The sequence below is a fragment of the Carassius gibelio genome, chromosome B12 (assembly GCF_023724105.1).
Source record: "Carassius gibelio isolate Cgi1373 ecotype wild population from Czech Republic chromosome B12, carGib1.2-hapl.c, whole genome shotgun sequence".
Taxonomy (NCBI): domain Eukaryota; kingdom Metazoa; phylum Chordata; class Actinopteri; order Cypriniformes; family Cyprinidae; genus Carassius; species Carassius gibelio.
In genome coordinates this window covers 19,099,114-19,113,624 of record NC_068407.1, presented here as the reverse complement: position 1 = coordinate 19,113,624, position 14,511 = coordinate 19,099,114, and the positions used below count along the sequence as shown (strand labels likewise).

At 36.9% G+C, this 14,511-nt stretch overlaps 1 protein-coding gene across 7 annotated transcripts; it reads right to left on the bottom strand.

Annotated features, from left to right (window-relative positions):
- Window positions 1–5,195: 5,195 nt before the first annotated feature.
- Window positions 5,196–13,542, bottom strand: LOC127968948 (sarcoplasmic reticulum histidine-rich calcium-binding protein). 7 transcript variants are annotated; one of them, XM_052570455.1, is made up of 8 exons: window positions 13,034–13,542; window positions 12,723–12,850; window positions 12,503–12,683; window positions 7,930–8,030; window positions 6,088–6,156; window positions 5,879–5,933; window positions 5,667–5,703; window positions 5,196–5,531 (listed from the first exon to the last, which is right to left on the bottom strand). In XM_052570455.1, exons 1-8 carry the CDS (start codon window positions 13,380–13,382, stop codon window positions 5,510–5,512), a joined length of 942 nt encoding a protein of 313 aa, XP_052426415.1. In that variant the 5' UTR covers window positions 13,383–13,542; the 3' UTR covers window positions 5,196–5,509. The 7 variants fall into 7 exon arrangements, with proteins under 7 accessions (XP_052426415.1, XP_052426414.1, XP_052426410.1 ...); XM_052570454.1 differs by having other exon boundaries at window positions 5,197–5,531; window positions 12,723–12,787; window positions 12,971–13,541; XM_052570450.1 differs by lacking the exon at window positions 12,723–12,850 and having other exon boundaries at window positions 5,198–5,531; window positions 12,861–13,540.
- Between the last annotated feature and the right edge of the window lie 969 nt (window positions 13,543–14,511).

The window sequence follows — 14,511 nt, the reverse complement described above, 5'->3', positions numbered from 1 at the left end:
TGTCCTATCCTCCAGACAGAAAAACTGTGAAGCAGATGCTCTATCCAGGCAGTATTACCTTCCCATCAACAGCCATACTCCAGAATGTATTCTTCCCCCGTCTGTAATCATCCTGGAGGAGATACAGTGGTTTTCTGCATTCAGGAGATTCTTGCCTCTTGGATTGCCCCATTGAATTTACTGTTTGATTGGACTGATGTTTGTGTTTGACCTATTCATCTGCCTACTCGTCTCTGCCTCTTGGATTCCCCTTGTGCATGTTGAAAGATCGGACTGCCATTACGGTACTGACTCTATACCTGGTGTAACGACTCTGTCTGTAAGATATTTCCCTAATAAACTTCTGCAAATGGATTCTAATACTGCCTCAGCCTCCTCGTTACAGCAGGACAATGACGGAAAGCTTAACCACAGTTAATGAACCTGTTAACACCGGTGTTCCAACCCTGTTATGCTTCTTTCCACCCTGTAAACAAGTCATTTTAATTAGTAATTTGACAGCAACATTAAATGTTTGGAATACTTCTGTCTTATTTTGTGAGGTGAGAAGCACTAACAACATATATATGTTTTTGACCAAAATGTTGTATTATTTACAAGACGTATTCTATTCATCAATAATTATTTTGTTATTGTTTTTAAAATAAAATTAAAATAATCAGATGGCATAAGGGACATATCATATCCAAGAAAAGCTCATTATTGTTTAACATTTACATTATTGACAAGTTGTGATAACTATCTACTGTATATGTGTGTGTGTGTGTGTGTGTGTACAGTATATATATATATATATATATATATATATATATAGTCACCTTTATATAGCGCTTTAAACAAAATACATTGCGTCAAAGCAACTGAACAACATTCATTAGGAAAACAGTGTGTCATTAATGCAAAATGACGATTAAAGTTCATCATTGAATTCAGTGATGTCATCTCTGTCAGGTTAAATAGTGTCTGTGGATTTATTTGCAATCAAGTCATATCAAACGATATCACTGTAGATGAAGTGACCCCAACTAAGCAAGCCAGAGGCGACAGCGGCAAGGAACCGAAACTCCATCGATGACAGAATGGATAAAAAAACCTTGGGAGAAACCAGGCTCAGTTGGGGGGCCAGTTCTCCTCTGACCATACGAAACCAGCAGTTCAATTCAAGACAAGGTCTTTACAGGGGATCTGTATCTGGGGCTCTAGTTGTCCTGGTCTCCGCTGTCTTTCAGGGCAGTAGAGGTACTTTCTAGCTGCTGAACCACCATCTGGTCTGGATACGTACTGGATCCGGGTGACTGCAGTGACCCTCTGATCTGGATACAGACTGGATCTGGAGGCTAAGGTGACCTCGGAATAAGAGAGAAACAGACTAATATTAGCGTAGATGCCATTCTTCTAATAATGAAGCAAGTACATTGGTTGTTATGGGAAGTGTTCCCAGTTCCGGCTTACCTATTTAACGCAGCCTAAAAATCCTTTAACGGATTTGGATATTAAAAGTATATTAGTATGTTATGTGTAAGTCAGGTTAAAGACATGGGTCTTTAATCTAGATTTAAACTGCAAGAGTGTGTCTGTCTCCCGAACAATGTTAGGTAGGTTATATATATATATATATATATATATATATATATATATATATATATATATATATATATATATATATATATATATATATATATATGCAACAATTTCAAAACTGTTAAGGGCTAAGATAAGGACTCCCTTGGTTCCAAATGCTGTACATTTTGATTACTTACCGATATCACCGCAAAATTTAATTCAGATACAGCACACATGGAACATCACAAAATAAAAATAAAAAACAAAAAAAACAACCCACCTTATATCTTTCACGAGATATTGAAAAAAATCCCATTAAAATGCCTATTAGACTATAACTTTTGACTCTCCTTGCTACAGTCGTGGAGTTATGAGTCAGTATTTTTGTGTATGGCACTCAGAAAACAACAGTATTTAAAAATCCTTTGGGGAGTGCAGAGCTAAACAAGAAGGGCTGTTTGTTACAAAATACTGTAACTTTGGGATACTTTATACTATCACCACAAAATTTGAAATAAATACAACTTAAATTACCTTATTTTTGTCCTTAGATATTGAATGTAAAATAAGAATGATATGAAAATTTATCTTAGGCACTTTTCTTACATTTTTATAAGTTATTTCTCAGTAGGAGAATGGCCAAGTGAAATAATTTGTTTTTCCACTGAAAGTAAGAGTTGAGCAGTAACTACCTTACTAGTAATTTAGTTAATAATATAAATTTGCATTAATTAGTAGTGTAACTAATAACTGATAATATTTCAGTAATTGTTTTTAAAGTTTTACTGTTTTAATACATAAAACAGATTAGTTGCTTAGTTACTAACCCTTTAAGTTTGATCACTATTAAAGCTAGAATGTCCGCTAATGTGTTTATTTACAAAAAGACAGTGGTGAAAAATTAGGATTTTTTAAATAAAACTGCAATTTAAATATATTATTTTTATAGGCTATACAAAAAAAAAAAAAGAAAAGAAAAAAGTAATTAGGCTGAATAAGCTGATCTATAGTATGTTAAATGGTGGTTGCCTAATCTATTAATGGTACACCCCCCTAAGCTCAAAGAAGTGGTTTTCACACGTAACCGACATGAAATATACTTATTTAACGTGTTGTTGATGCGTTAAAATTCACATATTTTTGACCCTTTGGCCTTCCATAATAGGCAGAGCAGAAGCATCACACACCCATTATGCTTTCATACTGACAGTTTTGGTCATACTCAGATAAACTGTGGCTTGAGTACTGAAAATACAGACGAGAACACTGTGTGCCATGTGCTCTGATGTATGATATGGCCCGTGATGCGACGTGTGCCCCTCTTTCCCACACAGACACTGTATTGTATCTTCAGTAAACATGCCACATATAGGTAGTTTACATGATAAAAAGTAATCTTAAAGTTAACAAATGCCTCTAGTTTTATTAATTTAAACAGGCCTTTGAAGTTTGGACAGAATCTCCTAGAAGTAATATGTTTTCATGCATTTTATTTTTTGCATATGACGATTATGAAACATGAATGTATTTATTACTCGAAAATGTGTTATTTTACATGTTAATCAAGTCAGTTTTGATTAAGATCAATATTGCTGCGGCACCTCTGCATGCGGTGTGAATACTCTGAGGGTGGCGAAAAAAAAATGTGCTGCTTAAGCTCCGTTAACTTGTGCACTCGTATATATTGTATTTAGTTATGTATTTATTTCTTCATTTATTTATTTCTACATTTCATTTTGTAGGGTAATGAAAAGGGCATGTTTTATCCCAAGAATAGCAAATCGAGTAGGTGAAGGTAAACTTTGAGGCCACAGTGACACCCTGTGTTGCCCAAACGAAGTGTAGCCTACATGATGCCTGCTAATATTGTGGATGGGCAATAAGGCCAAAATCTTGTATCACACGTTATTCTTTCATTTTCATATGGGGGGTTATCTTGGCTGGGAAGTGTGCAATCTGTGATCACATGCATTTGCTGAAGCTTGTATAAGTGTGCAATTGCTGTCTAATTAGGCAGCAGTGCCGCGATCGTTTCGGCGCTGGGTCTATTTTTACAGCGCTGCTGACAGTGAAAGTACACCTTTGATGGACAAAATAAATATGATTTCACACAAAAAGTGCTCTAACTGCACAAAAAAAGCACATCTAGGGTGTGCGGCGCCCGCTGAACATTGAACATACAGGCTCATCTAAACAGCGCCTGCCATCTGCCCTCAGCTTTTTAAGCTATGTGCATATTTATATGTAACTTCCAAAAACAACATTGACAGCATCATTAACAAACCCGTAAACTGATGTCCAGGGGCATTTTTAAAACCGTATTAAATATATGAATAATGAATATGGAATGCCACAAATTAATTCCAGTCATTAAATTCAGTTAAAATAATAAAGGGCTGTTACTAGTAAAAATCCAATCAGTATTAACAAAAACCATCAGAGCCATCATTACTGAATGAATTTACAATGCATTTAACATACAATTGCTTAAAATGTTGTGAAATTAATGTTTACAATTTTGAAGTCAGAAGTATGTCAATATGTCAATCAATTAAATTATGTTTAATATGAAACTAAAATAGACACTAGGTGGTGGCAAGTCACTGTCTTAACGACTGAGTTCAATCCATTCATCTGATTCCTTCAAATAGGTTACACTGAATCAGAAAACACCATTACTTGTTGCCCCCATGTAGGCCTAATGTGTTAAGGTGGGATGCAAGGCCTTGTGCAAAGTTGACGTGCAAGGCCCTCTGCCACTTTGTGTGTGTGTGCAACTTTAACAGTCATCTGATCGATTGTGATGAATCATGGTCACGCACACACTGATAAGAATTCTATGGTCTACTTCAGAATAATAATAAGAATAATAAGTATAAAGCAATTTTAAATGTAAATAAGAATGCTAAAATAGGTTTGTAGTTATATATGAGGAGTACAGATGCAAAAGCCTCTAAGGGTGCTTTCACACTAGCACTTTTGGTGCTCACCCGGGTTCGACTGATGTCAGAGTTCGGTTCGTTTGGATGATGTGAACACTGTCTTCCATACTCGGATGCGCACCCGCGAACCGTACCCATGTCTTATAGTCGAAAACGCAAACGTCTCTTGTCACGTTTTGGTGATTCACACCGCGCACTTGTATGTTGCTCTGCATAAAACTAGGCTACCCAAACATTGGGTTATGTCATGTCTGACCCACAAGCTAGAAAACGCACAAAAAGTACCCAAACACTGAAAAAAAATTTTTTGTAAATGCAAATGTTACATTTTATGTTAAATGTACACATAAAATTAATGTTAGCCTATAAATAGACCACATATTTAAAAGATATTGTAAATATCTAACGTTATATTTTAGCCTAAATATTAGATCTAAATGTGAAAACATCCAAATTTATAGGCTACTGCTTGGTATAATGTTGGCATTGAAAATGGATACTCAGACTAAATGAAACCAAATAGCTTAATCCACACATAAGATTAAATCAGAAGGAGAAATTGTTGACAATTCACTCACATTCTCTGCAGGACACTCGACCCCCGCCATATATATTCAAATCTTTGGGTCAGTAAGATTTATATATTGAAAGAAAAGTCTTATATGTACCAATACTGTATTTATTTGATCAAAAATACAGTCAAAAACAGTTATAGTCAAATATTATATAAGTACTAAATGAGATTAGCACATAACCATATTTGTTATTCATTTAATGCAGCTTGTAAAGTCACATTTAAAGTGCCATTAAATGGTAAACATTAGGGTCCTGACAGTTTCTTCCTTATATTTAAGATAAGTTGTCCACTCTCTTCGCTGGCCTCAGAATGAGAATCCCTAGATCTTGCCAGTCAAATAGACAGGCCTACAAATGAATGATTTGAGCGCTAGTCTGTAGTTCCTCTGTTCACCAAGAGATGGCGCTGTGAAGAATCCTGAACGTATTCAGATCAACGTGTTCATCTTCCTGCAGGTGAAGTAACGTTAGAGGACAAAAAACACAAATAAGACTCAACCTAAAACTATGCTGATAACAAGTATGAATTCATTCATAATGTGATTATTCTGCAAGTACTGTTTTAAACAAATGTTTCATCCTTACTGGTAGAGAGAACCACTCAGTACATCAAGAATTCCACCTAAAAACAAACATTACAAAAATATAGTTCAAAAAAGACAAAGTAATCACACACACACACATATGTATAGCTAAAAAATAAAAGTGTTTGGTTCAGCATAAGCTAAGCGACTTGTGATACTCAAAAATTCTGAAATTAATCAAGAGCCTGCATCCTATTAATAGCAGCATCATACCTGGCTGGCAGACCGTTTCACAGATCACAGGACAAATGTAACAGTAGAAACAATCCTGTAGAAGAAAAAAAAATAAAGGGTAGGTAATGCATAACATGTTCATAGATGTTTTTTTCCCCTGTTAAAATGAAGTGTAGTATGCAGTTGTTTACATACTTTTGGCCTTCATAAATATGATTTTTTTTATCTTATTAAGAAAGAAAACATACTTCACAGTGATTGCAGTGTGCTGATGTGTCCCCTTCCTCACAAGGACATTTTTCACAGGTACCGCAGTGCTGAGAGGAAAGAGAGAAGTGGACAGAGATAGAGTAGTAAGCTACACCTCTGCTTTTTACTGGGGAGGTTCAGGAAGGGATCACACCAAATTTAGATTTAAGTAAGTTCATGGATAATACTAAAGTTCAGTGGGTTCTGTGTGCGCTAAACACACAAAGTAGTTGAAAAATATGTGAAATACCTCATACACTGATCATCATCATGTTATCGTGAATTGATTGATTTCCAGTGACATTAACTCTTTAACCAATTACTTAAATCAATCAAAATACTACAGACTTTTATCAACAAAAGTGGTCTTTCAGTGCAAAGCTGCATCTGATGTAGCATGATTATTTAATGCTGCCTAAAAGGTGACATGCATATATTTTTTTTACAGCATCCGCATGATTTTGCATACTATAAATAGCCTACATAAAGTATATAAATTATAGAATCAAAATAATTTATTATATAGCACAACTGCAATATTATGACAAATTATTGTTGATTATTGCTTCTGACTTTGTTACGATGTCTACAGCTTCAGGCTGTCTACACAAAATGGATATGTTGTTTACATCGTAGCAGCACATTTTTGTTAATGAAGAGAGAATCTGTGAGACTGCAGGCCAGTGGCGGAGCCAGGATTTTTTACCAGGGTCGGCCAGGCAGGGGCCAGCAACCAGTCTGGTGTGGAACATAAATCTTCAATATAAAAATGTTTTTGACTATAATGTACTGCACTGTATTATTCCTCACTTCCAGGCATTTTAATAAAGGGGCTCACTAGGTATGTATGCTCATAATTTCTTGTGTGGGTTATTTAAGATGAAGTGAGATTGTGCACCACATATTTGTAGACTGTTGAAGAGTGTGCACCGTGAGCATAGTAAAACATCTGATGGGACAGGAAAGTGTGTTTTACTGACACAAAGTCTAACAACATCTCATCAGACCACAGTTTACAGTTGTTCTACTGAAGCTCAAATGGCTGTTGGAGCTTTTCCACTCTTGTTTGACTTGCACCTGGTGCTGAGGTGAAGTTGAAGTGTGCATCTAAAACGTCTCCTGTTTGATGTGGTCATAAAGAGGTACAGCTTTTTCTGCATCTTAATAAATGAATTTCTTTTCAAGAAAAAAAGGTACAAAAAAGTTTTGAATGAGATGGACAAAATGGTGGACAAGCTTTCATCAGTGGTTGCCACCCACTGGCTCCGGCCCACTGCAGGATTCAGTGAGCAAGCAGACATACTGAACAAACTCTGGAATTTTATATATAAATTGATTTAGTAAATGTCAATATAAATTGTCCCTTATTTTAAAAGATTAGATCGCTTCTAGAATAAATGTCAATTTCCAACATGGCTAATTAATGCGTAAACTCATACGGTAAAGTATACCATATAAAAACTTTTTTTTTTTTTAAATGATAGATTGTTTCACTAGATGAGACTCTTATTCCGTGGCTGGGATCATGTAAAGCCCTTTGGAGCTTCATTGATACAGCAATTTGGACCTTCAACCCATTGGTCCCTGTTGAAGTCCACTTTATAGAGATTTTCTATGACAATGGTTCCTTAATTTCTTTTTGACTGAATAAAGAAAGACATGAACATCTAGGATGATATGGGAGTGAATTATCAGGAAATCTTTATTCTGAAAGTGAACTAATCCTTTAAATTTGGGTGCATTTTTGCCCCAGGCCCAGTTAAAAACTCTCTTTAGATGATTAGGGACCGGGGCATGTGTGAGTCAGGAGTATAAGTGCATTGTCATAGAAGTGTGGTTACCTCACAGAGTGAGCAAAGGGCACAGAAAGAGCCTGAGCTATACATTACATCCTTCGTGGAGACCATCTCTTCTCCCTCTACATTTTCCTCATTGGCAGTTTCTACAAAGGGAGAGAGAGAAAAAAAATTAACAAAGATCTTAAATGTTCCTGTCAAAAGCACCCCGCAAAAAGATTTCTATCCATGTTTTCTGTGCACTGATTTGCAGTATAAAATACATAAATAATAAAAAAAGAAGAATATGAAGGAGAGAATGGTTGCTTTTTGATGTTATGCTGCAGATTTGTTGACTCCTCCGCCTGAACTATCAGTAGCCCTGTATCGTGCTCTCTTATTGGCTGTTGGTCGTCGCCAATGTCATTTCCTGTCAAAACTAATTTTACACTGAAGTACTATGAATCGCCAACAGATATCTCACTAGCATCAGTGACGCATCACTGCTTCTCTAAGATCACCTCTTTGATAACACACTTATGCGATTGTCACTCACGTGAACAAGCACTGATTTGCCTCAGTTTTCTGCCATTTGTCAGAAATGTCCACAAAACTGTTGATGATTGAATATTGGGGCTAAAATTGTGAGGTCTGTCTTTAGGCCTTGTTGCAGCTGGTTAAGACACTGCTAAGCTCAACTATAAAGCAATAAGTGGACAAGTACTTAACTGACCCTTCACAGGGAGTTTGATTAACAGTTGATCTGACCAATCATAACACGAAATCTGCTATTTTTGTCCAACAAACCATACAGGAGTAGATTAATGTTATTTGTATAATGTATTGACATTCTGTGAAACAAGATACCTTATGATGTTCATTTATGTTTATTTTGTGGTGGGGCACTTGTATGAGTTGATCGCTTTATGTTTTTAACGCTTCAACTGAGGTTCTACAGAGATTTGTTACAGAAGATTAGAGATCCTCAAAACGGTATTTACTGTTTGAATTTCTTTCAAAATAAAACATTTTAAAAGCTGAGGCTTTGTTTCATACCAAAAGTAACCTGTTCTGTCTTGTCTGTCGTTAAATTGTCATTTTCTTCTTTGCTCCACAATGTAATTTTCACTGTGTGAGAAAGTGTGGCGTGAGAGTGGCATGAATTGTTGCTTTGCAAAGGATAGATTAACGGTTATTCTAAAGAAGAAGTGGAAGCTCTCCTTTTGTTAAAAAAAAATGCAAATCAAATCTTCATAGTATCACAAAGTGAGAACACCAACAAGGGCTGTGTTCCAGTTCACTTTTTTTTTTTATACCGTCCACTCACTAACTTCCCTTCATTTACTAGGATGTACATAACTGATTAAGCATGAGTGCCCACTACTTGCGGAACCCTTGGAATGGGCTGAATTGGAACGTCCTAAGCCCTTGGTAACTGAGAATCCACTATGGAGGTGGTTTATTGTTTATATACTTCCCCTTCCAAGTTTGGTGCAGGATTCTATATATGAATAAATAAGCTTGGGCTGTTATAAATGTAAAAAAAATATATATATATATATATATATATATATATGTATTCTAGGGTTTTTTGGGGTGGGAATAATTTAAAGGGTTAGTTCACCCATAAATTACTCACCTCAAAGCCATCCTAGGTGTAGATGACTTTCCTCTTTCATACGAATCCAGTCAGTTATAAATTGTCTTTGATCTTTCAAGCTGTTTGATGCCACTCATCAGGTGTTGCACTGCATTTATCCATAAAAAGTTTAATAAAAAGTGCATCTATCAAAAAAGTATCTCACTTGACTCCGGTGGCTGAACAAAGGCCTTCTGTAGCAAATCGATATGTTTTTGTAAGAAAAATATCCATATTCAAATCTTAATAATCACTGTATTCTAGCTTGGGCTCACTGTTGTACAACGGAAGTAGTTCTGGGTGAATGATGTATGAAGTCAGCGTTGCGCATGTGCCGGTGAGTCTCGTGAAAGCCACCATTTGTTAACAGGAGCAAAAGGAAAGGAAAGGAAAACCAGGCTCCTCTTGGCTTGGCTTAGAAATTGTCTGACATTCTTCTTTACAAATCCTCGTTTTGTACTTCTAATTAGTGACTGTTGTTTTGATTTGATCTCTCCACTGCGTTTCAGCATGCGTCACTTCTGAGCACCACATGCGCAAAGCTGACCTCATACGTCGTTCCCCGAAACTTCTACGTTTAGAACTGTGAACGCAAGCAAGATTTAAGTGATAATATTTTTTCTTACAAAACACATCGATTTGCTACAGGAGGCCTGTGTTCACCTCCCAGAGCCATGTGAGACATTTTTTTTTTTAAATGGATGAGCTTTTTATTAAACTTCTCAAGGACTGATGCAGGGAAACACCCACTGAATGGCATCAAACAGCTTGAAAGATCAAAGACAATTTTTTAAATAACTCCAACTGAATGCGTCTGAAAGTCATAAACACCTAGGATGACTTCAGGGTGAGTAATTTATGGATTATTTACATTTTTGGCTGAACTAACCCTTTAAATGCGATCTACAATGACATCATAGTCATGTTGCATTGTGGTCCACAGAGCGGCCAGAAGTGTGCATGTGAAGCAGACTCGATCAAAATTGATGGGTCGAGGGTATGTCCATGTCTCCCCTTCAAAATGGTGGTGGGGATTCCCTCTTTTTTTATTTTTTATTATTATTTTTTGTTTTTATATTAAATTAATTCTTACCATTAAAAATTTAATTTTTATTATCCAGGAGCAGGATTGGACACCTCTGCCGTGCCTTTATCTTCCCATCTTGTTGTTTAACATAGAAAGACGTCAACTCCAGGGTCACTAAACTCACAGTCTATCTATATCTGTTGGAACCGCCAGTTGGCTGACTTTATCCCTGCCGTGACCAGTCAGTCAAACCTCTTAAAATGTTATGACATGGATATTCACAGACAGTATGACAACTACCTCAATCCTTTCTACCAACTTTGTCTTTAACTTTGGAACTTCATTTCTCTTAGTGCTACTGCCAAAGTTCACAATATTTCTGATGGTAGTCACATTGACTTTAACGTCCACCTGTACAAACCTCAATGAGCTGACTTCCTAGAATTTCTGGCCTCATATTTCTCTGCAGTACAAACTCACCCATAACTGTATCCCTAACCAGAATCTTGTTGCTTTCTTACATTTCTCTAAACACCTTTTTTCTCCAATTGTCTGTCATTTTCTCTGAATCACAGCTGATTTAAGCAAGTATCATTCTCTCATCCCCTCCCTCTCCTTTACTTGATTCTGCTGTCAAGGTCATATACTACTGAAAAAAGTCAGCAACACTTCAGACACCTGCAAACTATTCAAAGGTTCTTGTACAGAAGATCTCTGCAGCTCCATTCTATCGTATCAATGCGTCTGGCTACTTTCCCACTTCAAGGCCTGGATGACGACACAACACTGAACACTACAAAAGTTGAAGGCTACAGACTAGTGCTGTCAACTTTCTGTCAAGATATTGAAAGATTTAGGTTTAGCTGTAAGGTTTCCTGGAGAGAATATGGATCAAAGTGACTTCGGCTAAACACTGGGGTGCAGGATTCAGTGCTTGGTTCTTTCTTTTTCTTAATGTATATTTCTGTTCTTTTCCCTTTCTGCTCTTATTACTTATAATTTTTGGACCCTGCAGGTTGACACATTTATCTAATGTATCTACTATTAAACACTATTCTTGTTTATGAAACTTAATATAAAATTAATTCTGAAAATGTGTGTAATTAATTACAACAAAACAAGACAACTTGAAGTATTCTGTTTACAGTAACTCAAAGTTTCACACAATCTAGCATTAAAATAAATTGCAAGAACTATCCACCCTGGGACACATGACTATAAAAAATAGTTACTTCTTCAAAGTCTCCCTTCTCTAAAGGACTTTGTGAAGGGCCGTTTGTGAAGGCATTTAATTGTTCACTTTCATTTGTAACCTCCCAGCAAACAGTGTCCCTTTATCAAGGTGTCGTTCTTAGGGGTGCAAAAATTGAATTTGTTTCCTTATCTTAAAGCAGTTAGTTAAGGGAATGTTAGTTGACATTTGCCACCGAGATCAAAATACGTTTGCTTTGTTGGTTGTTTTTAGATGGCAGCTAAAACTCAAATGCTCTTTGGTGCTTCTGAATTTTATTTTGATAACAAACTCTAGGTTTCAGAGTTGGCCAAACAGTTGAGTATATGTAACGCATATACCATGTGTTAGATTTGTGTCAACAACATTCAGCCAGAAAGGACTTCAAGTGTTTGGAATATTTCAGCTGCTGTAGCTGTTCTGATATATCGAGCTATTTTAGGGCCAATGTGTGACTTCAGAGACTCGCTGAGAGGCATGTCATTGTGGTGAAGACTAACAATGTTTTTTTTTTATAATATATTATCAGTATTGATTGATGAATTTTACTAAGTAGTATGTTAAAGTAAACATTACTCAGGAACATATATACTGTATTAATTACCATTAAAAAATTTTTTTTATAATTGTTCTTGAGAAATAAGAAAACTTCACGTGTAAGTAATATTTAATTGAGGTTTCTGAGTTAATATAACATTAACTTTGATTGTGAAGTCTATTTAAAGATTAATTCAATAGTTACCTTCAACAGTATCTTCACCTTCATCTCCAGCCTCCTTGTTATCTTCATCAGCAGTTTCCTTCTCATCTGCCTCTTCCTCTTCCTCACCTGGTGCTCCCTCATCCTCTGTGGCTGTTTCTTCTTCCTCTGTTATCTGTTGTGCTGAATCCTCTTCTTCTGCTAATCCTTCCTCTACTTCTACCTCCTCTTCCTCTGCCTCCTCCTCTTCTGATACTTCTACATCTTCCTCTATATATTCCTCCTCTTCTTCCCCTGCTACTTCCTCTTCATCTGCTCCCTCTTCTGTAGTGGTTTCTTCTTCCTCTGTTATCTGTTGTGCTGAATCCTCTTCTTCTGCTAATCCTTCCTGTTCTTCAACATCTTCCTCTATGTATTCCTCCTCTTCTTCCTCCTCTGCTGCTTCCTCTTCATCTATTACTCCTGCCTCATCTTCCTCTGCTACTTCCTCTTCATCTGCTCCCTCTTCTGCAGCGGTTTCTTCTTCCTCTGTTATCCGTTGTGCTGAATCCTCTTCTACTGCTAATCCTTCCTCTACTTCTACATCCTCTTCCTCCTCCTCTTCTGCTACTTCTACCTCTTCCTCTGTGTATTCTTCTTCTTCCTCTTCATCTCTAAATCCTTCTTCCTCATTAACTTCCTCTCCATCGTCTTCATTTTCAGCATCGTCTGTTTCCCCATCTCCTCCCACTTCTTCAGATACATCTCCGACCTCCTCCTGATCAGCCACCTCCTCTTTCTCACCTCCAGTAGGGTCCAGACCACTCAGCACCTCGGCTTCCTCATTTCGCAGCCTTTCTTCAGCCTGTACAGAATCCCTGAATGGTCCAGTGCAAAGCAGAGCTACGATAAGGCCTAACAGCCAGCTATGTGAAGCTACCATCTTGCAGTCGCTCCCTCACACAAATAAATTCAAAGAGTTTATAAAAAATGTGTTTGCATCTACCCAAGAAGAGCAGTTTCTTATGGGGTTCAAAGATCCACGATCTTTGGACCAAGTACTTGCAGTCGCTGGATCCACCAGAGAGAATTAGAGAGGTAGTCGAGTGACACAGAGGGGGCTGGTCTCTGTTGTAAGGTCACATGTACACTCACACCATTCAGAGAATGGTGTAGAACAGAGGAACATACTGAGATGATTGACAGGGCCATATGCACAAGACACACTTCTAATGCCCTTTATTATTACTTCTTTGTCTATGTGAAAGAACATTAGATAAATAGAAGTGCTCATGAGTAATGGAAGATTATAGAAAGGTACAAATCAACTTAAGGACCAACATTACACAAACACAGACCTAACAGAGTAAAGCCAGTCCTATTTTGAGCCTCCTTTGGCCTGGCTGGGTCTGTTATGTGGGAAGCTCTCAATAGTAGCAGTACACTGCATGATCTGACCTTCAATAGATTACTCAGCTGCTGAAACTCCATCCCTCCTTCACTCGCTTATGCTTTCCTATATCAGGTCCTTATCTAAAGGTCACCTCTATACATATTAATCACTGCATACCCTGATATCTACTGCTGTATGCACCTGCTACCATTTACATCACCAGATGGAGAAAATTAAATGGATTTATATCCATCTTCGGGAAGATTTTCACATCTAAACACTCTCCACATGTTCCTCTAGAAGCATTTTCTTAAAGCAGGATTCTTTCCTAACTCATACCGGAAAACTATGGAACTTTTTGTCCACAAAATTGTAAGAACACATACAGTATATACCTTCTTTGGGGAGTATTTTCACTTAAGCATTGCAAGCCATGCTTGATTTTCTTAGTTTTTGTGTCTTTGACATAGAATGCAATGCATACTTGTTTGCCGGTGCTTAAAACAAATCATTTCCAGAATTGACCTTGAGTTCTTTCTTTATCTCAGTAGTATTAAAAAATGTTTTTGTTAATTAATTTTCTGTTTTTACCCAATATTAACATAAGTTCCTATGGAGACCAGAATAGGACAACAGTTCAATGAAATTGAACCGCCAGTGGGGCTGCTCATTGGTTGCT